This window comes from Calypte anna, chromosome 1, assembly GCF_003957555.1.
Source record: "Calypte anna isolate BGI_N300 chromosome 1, bCalAnn1_v1.p, whole genome shotgun sequence".
Classification (NCBI taxonomy): domain Eukaryota; kingdom Metazoa; phylum Chordata; class Aves; order Apodiformes; family Trochilidae; genus Calypte; species Calypte anna.
In genome coordinates this window covers 63,472,326-63,497,283 of record NC_044244.1, presented here as the reverse complement: position 1 = coordinate 63,497,283, position 24,958 = coordinate 63,472,326, and the positions used below count along the sequence as shown (strand labels likewise).

The window sequence follows — 24,958 nt, the reverse complement described above, 5'->3', positions numbered from 1 at the left end:
AGGAATGTTAACATGAGAATTCAACAGAATTGAGGACATAAGTAAAAATATCCAAAACTACTCGTTTTTTTATTTAAGGAACAAAACACACCTTATAACAAATAAATTTATAAAATATACATAATAAAGCATTGGTTGTGAGTCAAAGAGCAGATTACCTTCCAAGATACAGATTTTTAAAAAGCTGAAGTAAAATTCTCTTAAGGTTTTATTGATAAGTAAACTTAGAAGGAGAGGAAGATGACAAGCTTATCTGAACACAAAAGAGAAAGGCCTGGACATATTTACATCTCACAAGCTGTTAACCAGCAGGTTGGACTGCAGAAACTGTCATAAATATGGAAACCACCAGCCTTGACTAGTCCACTACCCCGCCAGTGCTACATGGGCCAACATGCAGTCACTTGCAGGGAAAAATTTTTCTAGTACTTCAAAGCCCAGACTTTTAAAAACACTGGAATGATATGTTACTATCACTGCACCTGGAAGATGATCCCATCTTAGCCTATTACTCTTTCACAAACGTTAGCCTAGAAGACCTTCACTTGAATTTATACCCAGGCAAGTCCATCTTACACTCATTTTTGCTCAGCCTCCACTCTAAAACAGCAGCTGCTGAAGCTACAATTTTCCCCCTCCAAAATAGTCTCTCATTTCCATAATTGTGTGTCACTATCTGCCTCTTTAGTTCAAGACTTCCTGGTGCTATGATGTCAAAAGCAAACATCAGTGCATTAGAGAATTTACCAGACTCCATGATTCAGTTATTCTGTATTCTGTCCCAGATTCTTCTTAAAGTTGTACAGTATGCCCAAATTCCATATTTTGCCCATTGTCCCTTTTCCCCTCTTTCCCCTATTGGCGGCTTTTAAGTACACCTCCCAGCAGGGATATAGGAGAATTACAGAGACTCCTAATTAAAAGTTTATGTCCACTTACTGCTCAGTTCTTCCATTCGATTTCAATGGCGACAGAAACACAGTTCAGAATGAATGAATGAGTAGTTAAAAGAAAAAAAAAATCTCCAGATACACATTATCAGCCAGTTAGAGACAGCCCTAACCTGACTGAAGTTTAAGGCACTCATCTTTACACTGAGTTTACAACAAAATATTTAAAATGTGTATTAAAATGCCAATGCAAGCGTTGCCCTGTTACCTAAATCTATTTCCAAACCCTGGCAATGACTTTTATCCAGTGCAGTAGAACCAGTATAGCTGGAGGGCATTTTGAAGGCACAAGTGGATGAGCCACAGTAGCTTCCTTTGCTATCCATCAGTGAGGACTCAATGAAATACATTCCTCAAGGAACAGAACTAGTCTGTTCTTTCACATGGCTGGCTATTATTTCTTGTTGCTCTCCACAGATATTTTTACCAATGTTACCAAGTCTGCTGGACAATCCTGCCACCAAGCAGCAGATGGAAAAATCCCACCAGTAAGTAATTTATAATACAAGGACAAGAATGGTCCTGGAAATGCAGTTTCAGCACTGTGCATGGTACCACCTTCCATTCCTGTAGTTCAAATGGAACCTAACAGTCCTTCAAAGATTGGCCATTTTCCATCACCTCAGCTGCATACCCCCCAGTCAGAGCTCCGTTGAATGTCCTGGAAAAATAACTGCTGCTGGAGGCTCTTTAGACTGTTTAAAACTTCTGGAGAGAGTTCTTGGAAGATCTCCTGTTTTTCCTGATCCTCCTCCTCCTCCTCTTCTTCCTCCTCCTCTTCCACAAGGTCCTCAGGAGGCAGACGAGAACATCTAGAGATGTAGCCCTGGTCTGACTGCACTGACTGTCTTTGGTCTTTGCATTGGTCATCAAAGACCAACTGGTGTTGCTTGTTAGCCTCCTCTTGGCAGAGGATGGCTCTGAAGGAAACAACACTGTGCTGATAAAGAGAGTACATGAGTCCGTTCAGATGGTGTCTCAGTTGACCCTGAGAGGCTTGCAGGACTCTGGTCATCAATTGCTGAAACTCTGGAGTCATCATGGAGGATGATGTTGTTCCTCATAGAAAAGCTTGTCTCCAGAAGAGGAACTCCTTCCATACAGTCCTCATTACTCAGCACACAATGACCAAGTATTTCTGATTTTCATGGAAGACACAGGCTCCACTACGTGAACTAGAGGAACTCATCCACAGGAAGGACCATGGTCTGAGAAGTCAGGTCCTCACGTGGATTAAGTTGAGGCTGCAGTTTTACAGCCTCCACTTTCATCTTCATGCATATGGAGGTTAATGACATAACAGCAGTTTGGGTCAGGCTCCCGCAGGTGCAGTTGGTGCTTCACAATTCCACCCGGTTCACTTAGCAGTGAATCCACCTGGCTCTCTCTGTTTAGAGACTGCAACTCTTCTTCATTATCTAAGCAGATGGTTTCATTTTCAAACCAGTCTGGGTGCTCTGTCTGCCAGTTTTTGAACTTTAGCACCGCGTCTTTCAACTTCCTCCCACTGGGGGTATCAATGTAATTTTCAGCTGTGATTTCCTGGATTCGATGGATGCGCCCAGGTTCAAACTTCTCCAAATCCTGAATCCGAAAATAAATATCTTCAAACTTGTCCATCAGTTGATACCTGGATGTGACGTTGAACAGATCAGGGATATCTTTCTCACTAGTTATCCCCTCAAAATAGCAGATTATATACATTCCAAAACAGGCTGGCTTCTTGAAATCTGGCAGGATCAAATTCAGGGCTGGGGTGAACAGATCTCCCACTGGCTTTTGCTGATCTTGTTTGAGACACACTGGCTCACTCCCAAGCATGGCCTGCCATTTAGCCTGGGTTCCCCGCGAGCACAAGATGATGATCTTTGAAGACAAGTCTTCCATTTCCTTCTTCTGTCGAGTAAGCCAGGGTAATGGCCCTAACTCTGAGATCTGATGATCTTCTAGCAGATCTAAGGCTACAGCAGTGCCACAGACTGTCATCAGAAACTCTGCAAACTTCAGCACCACGTCCACATACAGCAGGTGATCAGCAGAGTACACAATCCAAACCTTTCGGGGCTTCAAGGGTGGTAGAGGAAGGTTGGTATATGTTGCTGCTGAAAGGCAAACATTTTTGTTTCAACAACATTCCTAAAATGCTACGAGTGCGAGCCAGCAGCAATCACCATAAGTGAATATTAACAAAAGGCTCTAGAAACTACCACTTTCGAAGCTATTTTGGCAACAAATGCAGACAACATTTTAGAAGTTTAATATGAAGGTTCAGGCAGTGGAGCTATGTTTTATAATAATGCCTGGATGGTTCAGGGAACTTCACCACACAAAAATAATACACCAGCTTCAAAAGGCCAACATGCATAGCTATATTCTCTGTTGGAAAGCTGAGTGCACCCACCCAAAACTCTCTCCTATTGCTATGGCTTAGATGATGAGCAAAGGTTCTTTTGCTAGTACAACCCAGATGTGTCAAAAGCCTCACCACTTTATCAAGCAATTGCCTCCCCTCTGACAAATACAACATTCCAAATTCCATATGGAAAATTTCCTTTAGTAAACAGAAAGATTCTAAGGTTACCTTTTGGTTTTGAGAAACACCTATAGTGTATTAGAGCCCATGAGAGCCCCTTCTGAACAATTGTGTAAGACTTACAGAAAACACCACGTGTACTTGATAGAACACAGGCAGGACCACCTTACCTGTTTGCAAATCATTGTGGTTGCATTTCCCTTGCTGGTGTCCTGGAAGAGAGAGAAAGTCACTGTCAGTTCTGAAAACATGAAATAAGAGGAAACCCTTAAAATGACAATCCCTTCCAAAGATTAAGCTAAGAAACCTTTAGCTGTGCAGAGATGAAACCACAGGGAGAACGAAGCCTAATGGAAAAAGATACACTAAATGAATGAAGACTCTTCTACAGCTGATTTTGTTATGTACCTCACTACATGTTTCCTTTGAGAGGAGAAGGAATGCACTCAAAACCAATTTTCTCTATCTTCCCCAGATCTGGCCAGCCTCAAGAAGAACTCCAATTGTTCTTCTACTAAGTAGAAGAGGCTTTTTTAGAGACAGCTTTTTCTTAAGAGGTTTCTCTGAAAAGATTGCTAGAACATTATAGCTACATATTATATGAAGGTTTGATGTCAGGAAATTCTCCGTAAGACTTCCAGATAAAAAAAAAACCCTCTTGGGTAAAAAACCCCAGCATCTAGTGAGTAGAAAAGTTTCCCTGTGTTAGCTGCTTTATGGTGGTAGCACAAAAGACTAGGAATCAGCCCTTAACAACCCAGTTTTCCAACCCACTCATTGTCAACTTGTGCCCTGTTTTTCTTCTTCCATCTTCATTGAAAAGTATTATTTCAAATCACAAAACTATAAAAGGGATTTTTTTAGACTTTGAGGGACAGGGGAAAGACTACACTCTGGACAAACAGGAAGCTTTTGTCCTTCAAAACTCCTGCACAGTACAGGAGTAAAATAAAAGATACCTGTAGTAACCTGCAGGAAACAAAGACCTGTACTATGAAGCTAATTTTCCCCCTCATGAGCTCTGAAACACTAAGAAAATGGAGTATCAGAAAGCTTAATCATGGAAGGCTTTAGATAACTAGATGGATGGTATTAAGATGCTACAAGTCCTACGATGTAAAGCAGAAGGTGTTTATATGGACATTATCTCAGTGGCCATACACTAGAACAGCAAGGAAGAAAACAGCAATAGGAAGAGCTATAGAAGTAAGAAAAAATATAGCACTGAAAGTCTTTTCTTCCTAGCCAGTGCAAGTCTTACCTGCTCGTTTTTTGGTCATACAAACCACACCTGCTATGACAGATCCCACCAGTAACACACAGATCCCAGTGATACACCAGTAGAGCCATATAATCATATCACCTGCAGCATAAAAATAGTGCTTGGACATTGCTTTACAGTTTCACCAAAGAACAGAAGCTTCTTGAGCAGCAGGGGCCAAGGGAGAAGAAACCTAAACCTGCCCAAAACCACAGGTAGTCTAGCACTTCCCCTTACAACATAGCACTGTCACTTCTCAAAATTAATTCCTGCTTTCATGATGAAGCAAGCTTGCTCTACAAAGAACCATATGTGCCAGCACATTAAAAATACAGAGCAACATCCTTCCTCTAAACAATGTTTATCCAGCTTTGACATGGATGCCACCCATGTCTTGCTTGCTCATGTAGTCTATCTTAAAAAAACAGATTAAAAAAACCCAAACCATCATTTTGGGTCATGTATTTTTTAGTCTACATGTGCTTCTTTTTAAATATTGGACAAACTAGCTCCTTACAGGTGCTGTTGAAGCTAAAAAAAGATGTCAAATCATTATGCACATGATTTATCTTGATGTTCATAAAAATGAATATATGCAAGCTATTATCTCCAGAAGCTGCTTTATACTATGCAAATTTTTTAACACTGAGCAAAGTGACAGAAAGTATTTTATATTAAGACTCTTCTTGTCAAAACTGCTTCTCAAAGAATTTTATGCAAGTGAAGTATCTGTAAAAATTTGCTCTTTAGGGTTCACACTGCATACAAAAACTTTCCAAGCTGCATCATGGTGAAGTAACACTTAACACAATTCAGTCTGAATTCAGTGTTACAAGGGGACGTTTCCTGCCCATCAGGTCATTCCCAGGGCAGGTCATTTTGTTATTCTATTTGACAGGAAAAGAGCAGCACGAAAATTTCAGGGTATTGGAAAAACTTCTTACCTGATGGGTCTGTAGCTGCAAAAGACAAGAATTAGATTAGAAATTCAACTCTCATCTGTAAAACCATGGAAATCTAATTTACAGAAAAGCAGTTCTCACTTGGAGCTGGTGAACATGGGATGAAAGCAGAGTGTCTCAGACAGTCTGTGCCACAGTTTGCAAAGAACGGCTGAATCTGCAGTTGAAATAAATTCAGAAAACAGAAGCTACTCTTAAAAGCAATTTTTCCCCACTTTACTTTTCCCCTGCCTCTAACATTTCCTATATTTTAGCAGAGACACGGAATTCCAATTTCCCTTTAGAAAACAAGATTAATTGAGAATTTTTACAGTATACATTTAAAAACCAATGCCATTCCCACTCCATAGTCTACAACTTGACAGACCCATATTAAGGAAAATCCAATGTCTGCAGAGAACATCTCCATAAAAAAAAAATTGTTCATCCATAATCACAATTCACCTAAAAGAGGCAATTAGGAATTGGCCAGTCTTAGAACAAAACACTGTGCAAAAAGCATAGTATTCCTCAGCTGCTCACTGCCTTGTTGGTGAACCTACCTGTATTTCATAGTTGCAGCAATTCTTATATTCTTCTCTATTTTGATTGTGACATTCACTTGCTGTTGCAGTCCACTCTGTAGAAATTCAGATGCAAATTATAAGGGAAGGAAGAAAACAGAATGAAAGCAGGAAAAAGAAAGGAACTGAACATAAGAATATGATAGGGCTCCAAATAAGCAGGTATTTCAATTAATTAATTAATTTATTTATTTATTTAGAACAAGAAACCCACAGAGAACAAATGGGATAAATGGTTTTGGCCACCATCACTGCAAGTGCCCTGCGTAACAGACATGGTAATAAAATTAAGGACAACCAACCTAAGGCTGCACAGGTAACAGGAAACTATTAAAGATGTACATTTTATAACTTCAAATGTGCTAACTTAAACTTATAGTTTCTTAGTAATGTAAGTGTTATTAATGTGTAGATATTAGTAGATATTAATAGGCTCCCTTGTATAATTAAAATGCTGTCAACATTTCTGCAAGTAGAACATGCAAGTAAGTTGTCTTTGTTACCTGCTGTATACAATCAGTATAATGGCAATCTAAATACTATTCTTTAACAATAACCTTGCAGATACATACTTCAAAATGAGGTATATTCCTCTATGCCAGGGAAATATGCACCTAACTGTACCAGCTCTGTCAGTTATAAATGACACAATAAAAGGCATATTAGTGCATGACATTTGAAGGGATTTAAGTATGAAAGGAATGAAAAGATTAAGCAAAATTGAATGCCAATATATCCACCGTTCTCCCAGGGAAGGGTGGGGACTGGTACCAAATATTCAGCATTTCTCCTTCCTCAGATGCCTGAAAGGGAACACCCTAGATCTACTTTAAGATTCACAGCAACACAGGCTGTAAAACCTACAGGAACAGATTCTCAATTGATAGAAATATGTGTTACAAAAACCACCCATCTTGATCTAAAAGATGTAATTAAACCCCCCATCACATTTGATAAACTACACAAATGACTTACTGAAACCTCAATTTTGATTGATTGTTTAGTCTTATCCCCAGGTGTTGGCTTGACAAAGATAATAAAGCTCAGACAGTCAAATATCTCTTTTACATCTTTTATCCACCAAAATTCTGAAGTTTCCATTCACAAAGTTAATTAAAAATCTGTGAAATAATTCACTGAAAATTGCTGAACAAGCATATTTGTCACTCCTCCTACATCATGGCTCCAAGTCTTTGTTTAGTAGTGATTTGTCTAAATTACCACAAAGGATATAACATAAGATAATTACCCCAGTGAAATCGCGTGTGATCATTTTACACTTCTTCTCATTTAGGAAACTGGTCAACATGAATTTGGTATCGGGCTGCCTCCATCCATGGGTTAAAGCTCACAAGCAGAGTTGTATCATCTAGACTTTTACCTTGGATCCTGGGCTCCCACAAACTGCCTGAAGTAGTGAAGATATCCCCAAGTTTCATAACTGTCAAATATTTCAACAGAGCACCCATGTCGAAATAACCCAAACAGAAAATCTTTACCTGTCTTTATGCATGGGATGGTTCTTTTCTTAGTGAGTCCTTGCAATCTGCAAGAAAGACCAACAGTGACTATCTAGAAAAATTATACTTCCGTTTAGGAAAAGCATTCACTTTCTTAGCAGAAGCCAAACACTTAACTTAAGTCTTTTTGATGAGACCTGTGTTTCAAAGCAGCAGGAAAATTCTGCAGCCAAATAGTATTGGTTTTCGATGTGTAAACTAACCCCTCCACCAATTTTATGGTGAGTTTTTATTCCAGGAAACATATAATTAACAATAAAAGATCAAAACATACAATACTATTATAACAGTAATATTTGACAACTCCTGTTAATATAAGACTTGTGTAGAGAGTCATAGAGGAATTAAAACTTATTGATTTCTGGACCTTGGGAGTGCCACAGTGATAAATCCCTCCAAAAGCTGTCTGTCTCAGGAAAACTAGGAGGCTGGAATCTTTTCTTGAGCCTAAAACACTCTTCCACATTTCTACTTCTATGTCACTCAAGAGATTGGCCCTGCTCTTAGGGACTGTCAGAGTCAAATCCAGAGTAACATATTCAATATTTAGCAATGTGGGTTCTACAAATCTCAGACTAAACTGCCTCTCTCCTCCAGGGCTCAGACACAAAAGGAACAACCTTGCTGCATAAACAGCTGAAAGAAAACATTGCATATCTTAAATTTTCAACTTTGAATGTTGGAAAATATGTGCGTTCTAATCAGCAAAGTGCCCTGCAACTGCTGAGGTTGACACAATGCACTAGGTTTCTGAACAGTGCAGGATAAAAGCCAGAAAGTTGTCAGTATGATCCGGTATAAGAGCTGAAAGCCAAGTGCTCCCCTTGCATTTCCAGCTTACATGACAAACTTCATGTACTCTGCTGTTTTGTAACTACAAAGTCACCTTGACAACTGTAAGAAAGTTAAGAAGAAAAATTATGAACTAGTTTTCAAGCTATATTGAGTGTCAAATATTTATAAACGAAGTGCAGCCAGAGGGCACTACAGATACTCAGTATCTTCAGGGAAAAAAAAAAACAACAAACAAGCTCTTTAGAGATTATAAAAAGACTTTCAAATAAACAAAAAAAGGTCAGGCACTCAGCTCTACCAGTGTCTTGATAAATTATGCCTAGCTGTGCCTTTGAAATCAAACTTCACTTGTCTAAACTTAGTATTAGATTTCAGACTTGACTCATTCTGATTTGGAAATTCTGGCCTGTATTACCAGCTTTTCAGCAAGTCCAAGGATTTGTCCAGCTTTCTAGAGAGCTTATAAAAATTTTTCCATGTAGGAACTAGAGACAACAAGAATCAAAGGTTTTGACCTTCAAAGAACAGTCTCTCCATGGTGACTTGTAGTACAAATGATACACTGACTTTATATATATACACCACAGAGTAGCACCATGGACCTTCTATACAGCAATATTCAGAAAGAGCAACAAGTTTTTATCATACTGTCACCCTACTGCCAAACTTGCTCACAGCTGATGGGTCTGGTCTAGAAAAAAAAACCAAACTAGAGGTCCACAAATCATCACAGTTCTAAGCTAACTAAGTAACCTAGAGCATCTCTTACCAGGCATTGTGAGAGCCATGGACTTGCAATTGTGGTCTCCAGCTACTCCCAGTTTGGGCAGGTGGTAGACAGTCACTTGGTAAGTCTGGCCAGGTTCCACTTCAAAACGGTCAAAAGTGAAATTCCACTGAAAACAAAACACATTCACAAGGACATAAGACAAGAATATTATTCTATAAAGGTTCCATAATTAACATCTAACATGGTCCTGATGCACTGTGTTCCCTCATCCCATATGACCCTTTTTCTGAAGTTTGACTATAAAAATAAAAAACAAACAACCCAGAACTCAGATGTATTAAATGTACCATTCCCCTGGTCTCAAATTCTTCTGTTTGGACTGAGAAAAGTGCAGTTGTTTTGTGGGACCTCTGAACTCTTTCAATACTTTCATGACAAACAACAGTGTGGAATTTCCACTTAATTCCATTCTGAACTAGAAGCAAATAAGGCTACAATATTCTGAAATTCTAGCTGAGTATGAATCTTGCAGTGTTGTGCAAGTGCTAACCAGCTAGAATTGCACTTATACATACACAATTCTGTACTTGGCCATTCCATACAGATCTTAAATCTGTACTGCTTTCCATATAACAGCAAAGCTGTGCAAATTCTGGGAGAGACACTGGCTCCAGATGGTGAGCTAACTACAGCCCTGTTCTATATGGTAAGGAACAAATGCCAGGTTTCTGCTGTTCACAAAGGGTGCTTAGCATCTTTTTGACAAGTTTCCTAGACTGAGTGTCAGCTGAAGGACCCCCCCCAAGGGTGGTGCTTTCCTCAACAGCAAGAGAGTGCAAGAAAGAAGTGGAAGTAAAAAGAAGGGTTAAGTTAAAGAGAAGGCTATGAATGTCATGGCTGTCAAGAAGAATGCAAAAACTACATCCAGAAAAATTACATATACTGGGCACCAAGAACAACAATTCTTAAAACCTAAAGGATGGGAAGAGTGGAAAAGAAAGCAAGATGAGTAAGCAGCTTGTACATGGTTACACACAAGCATAAAATAAACAGGAAATGACTCCAGGTTGCAAGGTCAGTATCTTGATTATTTAATCAACTCTATTCAGACTGTACTTTTTAATCTATAACCTTGCTGTATGACAGTGAAAGTAGAAACAAACCCATGGACTAGAAAATAAGTCTTTTGCACTCACCCGGCCTCCATCTGGACGGACCTGAAGTGGCAAGTTGTTCTGAAAGTCAAACTGGGCGCAGATCTGTTGATTGCTGTTCACTTGCATGACAGCCAGCTCTGCCCCTCGGAGGTACCAGATGCTAGCTGCATGCAAAGGGCCAGAGATGTCTTTTCCAGTCATCTGCATATGGAGAGGTTGCAACCCTCACAAAGACTACCACTGTGTCTTGTCTTATCAGAGTCTTACTTTTTTTAAGCACTGGAGATTGCAACACAAGAATAACTGGCCATAAAAAAAGTGAGTGTGTTGTGTTGACTTGCAGCACTTTCAGCTTAAATGTTGTCCTGCATGATAAAAGCTTCATCTGGGTAAAGGAAGGGCAGAGTAGAGGGCAACTTTACTCTTCCAGACACACAGGTTGTGTTTAGCTCTGCCTCTCAAGGCTGTTTCATGCAGTTTAGACACTAAAGTAACTACACTACACTAAAGTAACTACACTACTGCAGCTATGCTGAGATAATGCTATACAGCCCTCAGACACAGGACATGCAGAAAAAAGAAACTAATGTGCTTAACTCTGTATTGAATCAGTGCAAAACTATGGATGAGAGCATGCAGGGCGAAACACTGTATACAAACAAACAAAACAATCAACAATATTTGGAGAGTGAGAAAACAACTTACTGGTACTCATTTAGGCTCCAACAATGAGACAATTATTCCTTTATCAAGACACAGCTGCATATAGCAAATGTAAGTAACAAGGACTAGATTACCTGAAATAGGAGGAACTTGCACTGGGTTAACAGTGCACAAGCAATTCAAATTAATTCTCATTTGTTCAGTTCACAGATGCAATTCCTCTGCATGAGACTGCTGCAGTCATTACTATGCCTCTGAAAGGCAATGCTTGCAGTGTGAGACTCCTTTCTCGTCTCACTGCCATGGTAAAGGTGTGGTCTGCTTGATTTAATTTTTATCTGCTTTTCCCATTTGAAATGACATTATCCCACATTTGTGGAAACATCTAAGATTCTTGAATACCCAGCACACACAAAGACCTGATACAATCACCAAAGAAATCCAATTCAATCCCCAAACCAAGCAAAATGAAACAGCCAAACCCTCAAATTTCAAAGACCTGCTTCTATAACTCGATCAGTAAAAGACTTCAGGTCATAATTGTCCTCACTATCCTTACTAGATCACACATAATTCCTCCACTCCATATTCACATTAAACAACCACCACTTACCATCAGTGGCCACTTTCCATTCTATCCGAAGCACAGGGAGCATGTTTCCATCCATCTGATGGAAAACATCAGAAGAGACATGAAGACTGCTTGGAGCAGAAGGAGTCCACTGGGAAATTTGCAGCCAGCTTGCCTCCATGCAGGTACCTGTCCAGCAAATAAAAGCCACCATTTAGAGCAGGGCTGAGGAAAATCTGCTTATCTGCAACTATGGTCTGCCCTTTGGATTAGCATTAGTCAGAGGAACAACTGGTTGATAGACTGCTTCACAGTTCAGAAAGGGAGTTTTTAGCATGCAAGTACTTTATAATTTGCGTGTAATATTCTGAACTCACTCATTCTAGTAACTTATACTTCCTCTTTTCCTTAAAATCCATTAGTAATTTTCACAACCAGTCCAGTCAAGTTAAATAGGTCAAATAAGTTTATTCTTGTAAATCCATACCTTGCTGACAAAACACTCCTATATTAGAAGACTAGTGCTAGGTTCCAGCCTTTCAATGATAAGAAGTCTGTCAGGGAAATTGTTCCAATAGTAAATTACTTTCTGTTTAAAATACACCTTCTAATTTGAATATACATCTGAACTTAGATTCCAACAACTGCTTGTCATGCCTTTCCTAAACTAATGAGTTCTCTGGACAGAAAAATGATTTATGCATGTCAATACGGTGTTAGGAAAAACTGGTCCTGTAATCTCATCAGAAAATGAAGTCAGGTACGACAGGCATTAGACAGACATGATCAACTTAACCTTCTGTAATATATTTGACTTATCAGAGCATATTAAAAATAGACGCTGAGTATCAATGAAGCACAAACTTAGGAAGAACTAGGCTGACAAATCAAGGAGCTGCAAGTGGGAAGTCATTAATGTTTGAATGTTTTAAATAAAGCTGTGGGGGGTGAGTGTAGGCCCACTAAGATGTATTTTTCTGAAAAAATATCAACAATCTAGAAGTAAATATAAAATAATTCTTGATAGAGCATATGATAACTGTCAAACTAGAGGGGATGGGAAGGCAGAACTGTCGGTAAAAATAATCTGAGTCACTTTCTATATTGGACTCATTCAGACAAAACACTTCCTGACACACTGTAATATCTAAGTACATATAGTATAGGCCATATTTACCAAATGAAAATTTCTAAGGGTATTTATTTATAACAGCACTGCAGAAAAACTAGCAGAAAACCTAGAGTTGTGTCATGCCATCTATAAAACATAAGAACAGACTTGTATGATCACTGAATACATCAAACCAGGAATAAAATAGAAGAGGTAAAATTACATGGACTGGGGACATTGGTATGGTATTCTTGTAGCTATTTGTTGCATCCACACTAAACCACTGTACTACTGAAAAGAGAACAACGAAGAGCAAGAGAATAAATCTGTAGGTTGAACTCCTCAAAAGCAAGCCATGTTTTGCTACCAGTTTCAGCTGGCAGAAATCCACACTAACAAAACCTAAATGATTCTATGAAAGATTGCTCTCTCAGCTCTATTTTACACTTATTCCCTTGTACACATTAAAAAAAATCTGAGGGTTGTGTGATGATTTGGTTCACATTAAAAAAAAAAAAAAATCTGCTAAAAAAGATTTCTTAATTTCCTTCGTGGGTTACTCTGTCAGGCTGAGCTCAGGGAAGCAGCTCAGCCTGCAGGCCCACCACCATCACCACTGTTCCAGGGGAAGCAGTGGGAGCATGGAGCCATCAACTGTCAGGGACATAGGTGGGTACAGCACCCTCCCCCAGCAGTTTGCCATTACACAGTGCAGAGTTAACTCCCCATCAAAATACATTTTTGGTCTTTTTTGCTAGGTCAGTGATAGAAACAGTGGAAAGTGAGCACTATCCTTTCTTATGGCAGCATGGTTTTAGGCTTAGGAAGTAATTAAGACAACCCTAAAATGCTCATTCTACTAGAAATACCTCTAGAAAAACTGGTAAGATTAAAGTACCTTTGAGAGAAGTGGGCACTAAGCACTGAAAAAATTAAATACATATTTCCCCAAGAACAGAAAAGCAAGAACTATACAGCAGAATTTAAATCAAATACTCAAATGAGGCTGCATTTTAATGGAAGAGCTGCAGTTTGGCTTAACCATGTTGGCTGTATTCCAATGGCTGCCTGCCAGTGGGAAATATGATTCAATCTAATCCCACACAATCCCTTTCCTTGACAAAAAGGTTTTAAATCTGGTTATTTTCTGCACAACCTTCTCCCTGATCTAGCATGCCAATTGAGGCTACAAAAATACTTGTTCCAGTCTGATACAGGGTTGGGCACTGAGGCAAAAACGAACCTGCTGAGAATGACAACTGCAAAGAAAAGAGAAAAGCCAAGGAGTTTTGCAGCACTGTCCAGATGCCTCCATGGACAAATGCAGAACATTCTCCCTTTTCTAACAATATTACCCATAGTTATAAAATATTTCAGATGCATGTCATTGCCAAGACTTGACCCCTTACACCTGATACATTCAATATATTTGCTCAGTTGGACTTAAAGTAACTAATTTCCTTTTCCAACTCATTGTATCATTTAGGGATGCCAAATATTTTATATTAATTGCTCTCATCTGCTCCCCTTTTTAACTTTCAGTTCATACAGTAATTTTTCAAGGACTGGCTTACAATGAGTATTTACCAACAAACTTGTTCTGAAATTCCCATTTCTTGAAAAACTGACTGTCCCAGCTTTAAATAGAAACTAAATAAGCTGGGTTGCGTTCCACCCACCCAGTCCCCAAACCCTCTCCAGAAAAAGACTTAACTTCCCAGTTTTCTTTTAGTTGGAGCTGATTATGGACCAAATAAAAAACTCCCAAAGCAAGGCATGATAGCAGTGCTTCACTTTACATAACTCTAATTCTGACAGGAAGAACTTGCCAGATGAACCCAGTTAAAAACAAAACAATAAACAAAATATGATCTGATGAGAAAACCATAATGAAGAAAAAAATTACTTACTATTTCTTACGAGACAGTTTAAATCCTGTGGGGGAAAGAAAAAAGAATATTATTCTCTGAATAGAAACAGGATAGACAGCTATTTGCTTTTACTTGGTGGCCCGAGGTGTAGTGAAATGAGGCAATCAGGTGTTGCTAATTACAAAGTGGGAGGTGTGAGCTTGTGTTAAGCCCACCTGTGCCTAAGTAGGGCTGACCCCAGCTGTGCATGGGCAGGACTGGGGGGCCAATAAAAGGTGAGCTTCTGAATGCATGCTCAGCTCACTCTCGAGCAGCCAGAGGAGGAGGTTAGTTGAGCATGGAGCAGAAGCAATGAACAAGGCTAGCCAATTCTAAAGGCAGCAAGATTGGAGCAGTGTTTGTGCACCTTGGCAAGAACACCTGTTTGACTTTGAAGTGCCCCAAGAAAGGTTCATCTGCTACACCGAGGGGCAGAAAAAAACCCAATTCATGTAATAACGACACACACAAAGTGGAAGAATTGATTAAGGGAGTGCAAGATCTCCCTTATGAGGAAAGGTTGAAGGAGCTGGGCCTCTTCAGCTTGGAGAAGATGAGAATGAGGGGTGAACTCATCAATGTTTATAAAGGGAGAGAGCCAGGATGATGGTGCCAGGCTTTTCTCAGTGATGCCCAATGACAGGACAAGAGGCAACTGATACAAGTGTGAGCATAGCAGCTTCCATATAAACATGAGGAGAAATTTTTTTACTGTGAGGATAGCAGAGCACTGGACCAGGCTGCTCAGGGAGGTTGTGGAGTCTCCTTCTCTGGAGACGTTCAATACTGGCCTGGACACGTTCCAAGTGACCTCCTGTAGGTGACCCTGCTCTGGCAGGGAGGTTGAACTCAGTGATCTTCTGAGGTCCCTTCCAACCCCTAATTTTCTGTGATTCTGTGAATTACCCATCAGTAAATGTTGCACAAAGTTTATGATCAGAAAACAGGAGGACAGCAGGCATGAAACCTGTGCACACCCTAAGCTGCATCAGTTATGGACAGTCTTTTTCCTGATGCCTCATATGAAGCACAGAAAAAACATTTAATAATTACCAGGTTTGTATGTAGGACATGGTGATTTTACTTCCTAGATCAGTATATAAAAGACAACCTATGATAAACAAATATTAATCAGACTTCTTCCTGATGTAAAGAGGCAACCATAAGTTACATGAGCTCTGCATAGTTTTTCCCAGGTATGTTTTGTTGACACAGGAAGACCCCATGGTCACCAGTAAAAAAAGCATGTAAGCTTGCTTGGTTAATTGGATGCAAAATCCCAGCAATAAAGGAAATCTCAATTTTTCATTGATTTAGTAACTCAAGGTGAGGACTAGGTTTCTTCCCACTTGTTTCCTGTGTCTTGACATATAAAGGTGGATATTAGTGTAACACTTGCTACAGTAGAATTCATTCTAGCAGAGAAGGTATGACAACAAGGTTTTTAACCTCTCTGCAACTTGTTAAGGTCAACAGGACTTACCAACATATCACAGATATAGGTATATTGAAAAAAATCAGTGTAACTAATTTTTTTTTTATTTTTTTTTGTGCTTAAAAGATCAAATCAGCCACAGGAAGGGAATCAACTTAATCAGTTTGAACATAAACATCAATTTCATATGAACTGTACTTTTGCAATTATACTGCATATAGTTATTGCAAACATACAGAAAAATCGTCCATTGAGTATTTAGATCCTGTTACACTTAAGAAAAATTGGTTGCAAGTGCAGTTAATAGAAATGTTTTTGCAACTTTGTACCTTCCAAATCCAACTTTCTTCCCTCCCACCCCAGAACACTCCCACATATCATCTGCAACCTGGATCTTTTGATAATGAAAGCAAGGAAGCAAATGCAGATTAAACCAAATCCAAACTAGCTAAACTACAAACTCTGAAAAAGAAGAATACTACTTGTAACTACGAGTATGGAAAAGCAGATTAAGCTATTAAAAAATATACTCCTAACACTTAAAATGCTCCATCGAACTTCCTTAGGGAAATTAATTGGTCTGACAAGGCCTGTTGGGTAAACAGGTAAAGTGGTTTTGTCTGGGATGCAATGAATTTTCTTCACAGCAGTGCTCTGTTTCTGATTTGTGACCAAAGCAGTGTTGATAACACAGAGATGTTATTACTGAGCACTGCTTATGCAGTATAAAGGCCTTTTATATTTCTTGCACTACTACCCCCAAGCAGCTGGGCTGGAGGTGCACAAGAAATTAGAAAGGGACACAGCCAGAACAGCTGACCACACTTGACTAATGGGACACCCCAGACCACATGACATTGTGCTCCACAACAAAAGCTGGGGGAAGAAGGAGGAAGGGGGGGACATTTGGAGTTACACCATTTGTCTTCCCAAGTAACTGCTATGTGTGATGATGAAGCCTTCTTCCCTGGGGATAATAAGCATCTGCTCATTGATGGAAATCAATTCCTTAATTCACTTTGCTTACGCACACAGCTTTTGTTTTACCTATTAAACTGTCCTTATATTAATCAACAAATTTTCTTTCAATTCTTTTCCTATCCTACTGAACGGAGAGAGTGAGCAGCTGTGTGGGGCTGAGCTGCCAGCTAGAGGTAAGCCTGTGACAGACAAATAATTGCCTTCTAACCATGGCTTTTTGGCTTGTAACATAATGACTTCTGTTAAAACCTGTGCCTTAATATCCAGTCATTTTGTCCTTCTGTGGTTGAAGTTATCAGTAATTACTGTAAACTGCATAATGACAAAGCCCATATATAAATTATAAGGCATTTGCCTGAAGAGCAGAAGCCACATTGCTTTCATTTCAGTACTGGTGTTTCTGCTTATTAGCAAATAAGACAGTTAAGTAAGTGCTGCATTTCCCTTTTTTATGATCAATATGAATAATGAACCAGCACAGTGGATAAATGGATTCTCTCCTCTTCCAGGTCTATTGTCCCAAGTAAACTGTTGGCAATGATGCTCCCAACATTGATGAGGAATCTGTGCCCTTTTTGACTTTCATTAAAAATCCAAGAGCTTAATCAGGAACCATCAGTTGGTGGATGAGGATTCAGAACTGAAACTTGAAAAGATACCTCTTACCTTTCAAACACTGGGCTTCTGTGGGGACAAACAATATTAGTTTTTCTGATGTGCCATCATTCCCTAGCTCTACACAGGATTTTCAAGGGGCTACGTCAATTTTTTTCCTATCAAACACTAGCCTGTTTATCTGCTATTCCAGTAACTTTCTTTTTTTATGTGTAGCTGGCTATATTGGAGTGATTTAAGCTTCTACAGTTAGTAAAGAATTTACAGGTTTACCACAAGAAGGTGGGGAAAGCATTCTCCCACCACGTGGCAGCCTGTGTTAACTCTATTGTTGGCCTACACCCTTCCCAGACCCCAACATGCTGTAGTGATGACCTAACAGCCCAAAATGCCCAGAAAAATCTGCCCACCCAAGAAGCCCTCACTATTCACATAAGGAAGAAAATCTGGCAGAGGACAAGACAAAGACGATGTTGGCAGTGATAAACAACCCCAAAAGATACCTAGAAAGCAGACACCATGAAAACCCTCATCTCCTTTTTAGGTACTGCCCAGGTGAACTGGGCTGGGCTGAAACTGTGGGCATGGTTTTTTATATCAAGATAGTGTAAATCCATAGAATTATATCCGAGAGTCAGGACGTAATTAAAGAAAAAGACAAGTCAGTTTTGCAGCAAAATAAGTCAACTACTTCCTGACTCAAACTGGCACCAGGGGTAATATTTGTTGGTTTTCCCTTGTAAAGATCCAACCAACTCAAAACTTTCTGATGCATTTGCCCATTCAGGAAGCATTAACAAAGCTCTGGTCAGCAGACCCTACTTGAATGAGAACAAATTTAGATGACAGCATAGCAATAAAATTACAGTGATTGTTTCTGCTTACCCACATAAAGTTAGAGGCACTGACAGAATTGAGATGTGTCAGTCCACACACAACAGACAAGCAGAGAAATGGAAGGGGAGGAACAAAGATGAAGAGCTCTTCAGAAAAGCTAAAGATGGAGACCACAGCCAGGCAACATACTCTGGACACTATTATAGAAGGGGCTTAAATTGAGATGTTATTTTCCCATCACTTTCCTATTGCCTTGCATGCCTAACAAGAAAAGCTACAGGAACAGGTGCCATAAATGAGGCGATTGTGGGGTGATGCCCAAAACTATTATCAGGACAGGCACAGTCACCTCTACATGTTTATTTGGCATGTTTTCACAGAAAGCAACACAACTGCTTCTTTCACTCTTTTTTTCCTCCCCAAGATTTTTCTTGCTTTTGAAAAAAAGAACACGCCATATGCCTTGGAGAACCATAGGAATCTGAAAGAAATGAGAAACTGATTAACAGCACCATGTCATAACAATTCTATTAAATTAATAGGAGGCCAAGATTTCCCAGCAGGATGCTGTGGCAACTAGCAAGAAACTGCTGTGATCTGGGCAAGCATCCAAGTTTCCTTTAGAGAGCAGCTGCTGAATGGGAAGGACTCCAGCTTCCAAAAATCTGCCTCTCACCTATGTGCCATTCTACATATCTTCCGAGGCTTGGCGGATTTGAAGTTTACTGCAGTTTCCCTTTCCTGTGTCCATTGTTAAATGAAGCAGAGATCAATAGGACATGCAGATGTTACAGGAATAACTGATAAAAGACAATTTGCTTAATAAAGCTGATAGGAAACAACCATCTTCTACAAAAGTGTTTTTATTTTTTAAGCATTTTTCTCTACAGTTGCTACATTTTTCTCCTGTTCTTGCATAAATTCTCAGCAAAATCAAATCCAAACGCAAAAGCTGAATCTTCTTCACAAAACCGATTCCAAAAGTTTTATTTATCATATTTTTGATAGTTTCGATCACTAATACTTTTTATGCTGAAGTTTGGTCATTTTGACCACCAATCCTTTTTGTTCCAAGAAGTCTAGAAATATTTTAGCAGAACTAAGTGTGACCACGGTTTACAGTAACATCATACACAGCAAAAAGTTCCCACAGAGGGGAATGAGAAAAATCACGGAATTACAGAATCGCCACGGCTGGAAAAGACCTCTAAGATCACCAGGTCCAACTGTCAATCCAGAAAAGCAAAATTAAAAAATAACAATCTAATTAGAGCATGTCCTGAAGTCCCTCTCCTACATGTTTCTTGAATACTTCCAGGGATGGTGACTCCACCAAGTCCCTCGGCAGCCTGTTCCAGTGCCTGACTATTCCTTCAGTAAAGAAATTCTTCCTAATGCCTGGTGCAACTTCAGGCCATTTCCTGTAGTCCTATTGCTATTTACTTGGGAGAAGAGGCCAACACTCACCTCACTACAATCTCCTTTCAGGTAGTTGTAGAGAGCAATAAGGTCTCCCCTCAGCCTCCTCTTCAGCAAAATGAACAGCCCCTGTTCCCTCAGCCTCTGCTTATAGGGCTTTCTCTAGAACCCTCACCATTGTGGCTGCCCTTCTCTGAACCTGCTCCAGCAGCTCAATGTCTTTCTCGTAGTTAGAGGCCCAGAACTGAACACAGTACCCAAGGTACGGCCTCACCAATGCGAAGTAGAGGCACAATCACTTCCTTTCTGGTCATCACACAATTTCTGATCAATGAACACATTTGTAAAGGAGGACCAAGAGCAGTCTTCTCACAAGCACCACCATCACTCATCTTCATAAGAGATGATACACTGGTTCTCTGCCAGATTTTTAGTGATAGCTGGCAGATGGATTTCAAAGAACTATGCACACCTATCCAGTTCTTTAAAAATGGCAAAGTTATAAACACTGCACTCCTCTAGGACAAGTGGCATGCTGGGTTATGAAACACTTACACCCCAGTGACTGAACACAGTTATTAAACACTTGATGGTGAACAAGCAGATGGGTATTTAAACAGTGGGATGTTTTTCCCCTGTGCATAGATAAAACCCCTGAACCCCACCTCCTTGCAGATGATATATTCAAATAATAGTTATTAGAAGGAACTGGATTTGCAGCTGTGCTATTCAGCCTTACAACTGAGCAGGTTTGATGGAGTGGTGGAGAATAGGGCCCACTAAGTGCATTTGTTGACATTTTAATAAGATGTTAATGAACATTTAGTTCTGCTTTTGCAATTTGCAGGTGTCTACTGATACTGGTATGACACTTTCCCTGACACTTCATGTCCAAAACAGCCTCTGTCACATGAATGTGTTGCTGAAAAAGCTGCAGACCCTGACTTACTCTGAAGCTTGGGAAGAGCAGTGTGAGTGCAGTGGGTTAGAAAAAGGAAGTGGGTCTCACCAGCTCAGCAACAGCTTCCCTTTTGAACCACACCACAGTCACTCACTGGAAGGGTTACTGAATCATCCTGCAGAAACAGTGCAACCAACAGAAAGGGAAGGGGAAACTGTTTTAAACTGTCAGTGACTTCAGCTGCTGGTACTTTTTAATATGTATGTCAGCAGCTTCACAGTTACTTCCAAGGAGGCCACTCATAGGTTTAAACCAACTCGTGTTTCTTAAGTCTGTCTGCATTTTAGATAACAGGATTACTGAAAGAAAAGGCCACAGCAGCAGCAGGCTTACACATTCACTGATCTATGAGCACACCCAGAGTGCGGGGCAACACGTTTCCTCAGGGAAAACTGGGGATATACCAGTGAACCTCTCAGTGAGTTACTGTGTTTCACATTCCCTAAAAAGAGATACAGATAGGAAGACAAAGTCAGTCAAAGCCCAGGCGTTCAAGGACAATGTGTTACTAGCAAGCTCTGCATGACTAACAAGGTTTGGGATACTCATGGTTTTGTTAGATGCCTAAGAAATACTGTAATGTTCTCTTTCCCCTTTGCTAAGATTTTGCATTTTGTAACTCCACAATGCCCAGCCTAAAGTAATGCTGCAGACCTGGACTGCCTTTTGGGGGCACTTCAAGTAGAACTGCATGCAAGAGCAGAGTTCAGGTAAAACACACCAAAATACAGCCAAATGTTAGGAAAGAAGGCAGAATAGACAAAGGATAGGAAGCATGGACAGGTAAAAGATTACAGAAGCTTTCATCCCAAAGGACACATTCTGGTTTACATATGTCTATAACTGCATCTGACTAGCTGCATCTGCAGCTGCCTTCTCTAGACTACTGAGAGTGCATAATGACATTTAAAACTTTCTAGATTAGAAGATAACTGCCCATTGCCATGTTTATGCATGCACTACTATTGTAACAGAAATAAAAAGCAGAAAACACATCTCTTCCTCCCTCCTACAAACTATTTACATGTATCCTAGAAAAACAAAAACAAAAAAACACAGCAAAATACAACACAAAACACACAAACAAAAAACCCCAACACCCACAACAAATCCCAACTACCCCCCAGAGACCAGCTACAAGTTCATACTTTGGGCTGGTACGTTAGCTCAGTTCAGTTAGTTCACTGTTTATATAGACACCACATCTGCACCTCTTCACCTGTATCCTTTCTGGCTGCTTTCACAGACAGAAAAGGCAATGAAAATCTGTCTTTTCAAAATTTCAAGTACACAGAGTGCTTGTTTACCCTTTCCTTCAGCTGAGATTCCCTGCTTCCTCCTAAAAAGACCTCAGCTGCAAAGAACAGGTTAAAACATTCAAAACATTAGGCAACTTCAGCTATTAGCAAAGACTCCACACATCCTGCTCAGTAACTTGAGGCAGTTTTAGCAAAACTCAACACGCCCCTTCCCCCCGACAGATGTCAGTGACAGGCGTTTCCTGACAGTTACCACACAGCCAGGCAAATTCTGTGGTATTTGTAACTCTAGTTTAACATTAAATTGATGCAGATGTGCGTTATATACAGCTGCTCCGATACGTACGGCCCCGCCTCAGCCACAACAAACTGTACAAAAACAAGTTACTGGTCCTTAACCCAGGGCCACAGCTTGACACATGGATGAGGTCAGCAGCAGGACCAGAACCGTCATCGATGGGCACCCCCTGACAGCTGCGGGAGCTGCGGTCCCCTCCCGCGGCCGGGCGCTCGCCGCCAGCCTGACCCCTCCACGAAGGGTTCGTCTCCCGAGGCTCCGCCCTTCGGGGCCCCCTGCGGACGCGGGGCCACGGCTGGGACCGAGGTGACTGGGGAAAGGGATACCTCGGAGCCACCCGCCGCTCCACGCTCAGGAGGGAGCGGGGCACCGCGCTCCCGGCCCGGCGAGACCACGCTGACCCCCGCCCAATACCTCAGCCCCTGAGGAAGCAGCTGTTGCTTCCTCATCCCAACTTAATGGCCGCCCCCCTGCCTCCGGATCCTCGTCCCTAACCCGGCCCCGAGCCGCGCCTTGGAACCCCAAGGCGAACCGGGGGTCAGCGGCGCGGAACACCGCAGGAAGCGTGAAACCCCCGTCCGGCCCAGCCCAGCCCGGCCCACTAGGGAGGCCGCGGGGACGCCGCCGGCCCCGTGTCCTGCCCGACTCCGCCGTGCCTGCCGTGCGGCTCCTCCTAATTCCCGGCGCCCCCGAGCCTCTCCACGCTTACCGGCTGGGAGCAGGTGAAGGGCGGCTCGGCGCCCAGCAGCAGCCGCAGTGCCGCGCCGGCCGGCGGGATGGGGCAGAAGAGGAGGATAAGAGATAAGGATAGAGGCAACCGCCCCGCGCCCGCCATGGCCCTGCCGCCAGGGCCTCAGGGCTTCCGGGCTCCGACCTGGGCGCAGGGCGGGGCCGGCCCTCACCTGAGGAGGGGCCGCGGCGGGGCGGTGCTAAGACTGCTGCGGGCGGGGCTTGAGGGGGACAGGGCGGTGAGCGCGGCTGGAGCCCGGCCCGGTACGGTGCGGCCCAGCGCAGACCAGGGGCCCGCCCTCTCGGCGCAAGTGACCGTTGGGGCTAACGGTTGTGTCGGTTGGTTTGTGTGGGAGGGCGCGGCCGCGAAGAGCGGGCGGGGCTGCTCTGTCCTGCAGCTGGGGCGGGGGCCGAGTGCCTCCACAGCCCTGCTGCGGGTTACCGTGAGCGCCCCTGACGGGAGGTGTGGCCCCGCTGGAAACAGCTCTGTGGGCAGAGATCGGGGCTGCGGAGCCCAAGCAGGATTTCGCTGAGGTTGTTCTGCACGTCCGTGAGTAAACGAAAAGGTTGCCGAGGGCTGCGCCCTCATCCTCCCTGGAACACGCCTGTAGCTTTGGGTGAATGCTGCCGGAAGTAAAAACCACCACCAGCGGCAGGCTGCAGCCACCCAATAAAAAGCATCATAGGGGTAATGCTGTGTTTTTCCCGTTTTCGGGCTGTTCTGAAGGTATCCAGTTCGTAGGGGGCTGTGCAAACCTTTTGCTTGCTCCCGATGACCGTGTTTCGGCTGTCTCGCCAGTTTCACTCGGGGTTTGGCACCGTTCTTCTCTCCGCAGGACACCCGCAGCTGACTTTCACCTGAGTTTTGCCGTGTTTTTCACTTCATGGTTTTCACACCAAGCTGTAGCCCAGCCTCAGGGAGCTCAGCCGTGTTTCCAGCTCAGCAAGCTTTTTAGCAAAGCTGACCTATTTCCTGGGCTTTAACTGAGAGCCGAGAGCACGGTGGTTTCATAGGGTTTTGTGGTGGCAAACGTCTAACTGAGGGCTGGTCTGAGACTGGACGTAACGAGGTTTCTGGTCATCGTTCTGCCATCCCAGCGCCCCACGCTGATGACATCCCCAGGCTTTAATCACTTCCTGGGTTTTATCGTTTTGTGACATCTCTAATTAATAGTAGCAGCAAAGCCTGCAGTTCTGACATTTGCGTGCAAGTCAGGAAAAAAAACAAAACAAACCCCAACCAAAACAACCAATCAACCAACCAGCCAAAACCCCAACATGTAATTGAAGAAAAACTCTCTTTTTTTTTTTTTTTTCTTTAGACATTATTTCACTTGATTGTATACCAAAGCACTCAGACTGAGTGTGCTCAGACTCAGACTGAGAGTGCTGCAACAGGAAACAAAGTGCTCAGCTGCCACGGCAGCGTAGTTGCTGGATAACCACAGAAAAACAAATTTGTTTAATAGAAAAGTGCATAGTGTGTTACTATCTATCGTCCCATTGGCTTCGTGGCTTATGCATATACTAATTATACTGTATTCAGGTTGTAAGCATTTTTTTTTTACCATATGCTTGCTAAAAAATAATCCATTGGAGAAAATGTTAAATGCATGGGTACACACGAGTCACACTTTGGGCACCGTGACATGGCAGAATTTCTCTGGTGACAATAGCACAAACTGTGATTCGATTTCC

At 41.7% G+C, this 24,958-nt stretch overlaps 1 protein-coding gene across 1 annotated transcript; it reads right to left on the bottom strand.

Annotated features, from left to right (window-relative positions):
• Positions 1 to 50: 50 nt before the first annotated feature.
• On the bottom strand, positions 51 to 23,462 carry IL17RA (interleukin 17 receptor A). The gene is given in 21 exon segments (XM_030469163.1): positions 51 to 1,586; positions 1,588 to 1,938; positions 1,940 to 2,093; positions 2,095 to 2,134; positions 2,137 to 2,203; positions 2,205 to 3,052; positions 3,654 to 3,695; positions 4,745 to 4,846; positions 5,689 to 5,703; positions 5,788 to 5,863; positions 6,249 to 6,271; positions 6,274 to 6,325; positions 7,519 to 7,572; positions 7,574 to 7,677; positions 7,769 to 7,798; positions 7,801 to 7,815; positions 9,354 to 9,480; positions 10,511 to 10,635; positions 11,748 to 11,894; positions 14,727 to 14,751; positions 23,241 to 23,462. Coding segments are annotated over 21 exon segments (2,574 nt in total). The 5' UTR covers positions 23,367 to 23,462; the 3' UTR covers positions 51 to 1,535.
• Between the last annotated feature and the right edge of the window lie 1,496 nt (positions 23,463 to 24,958).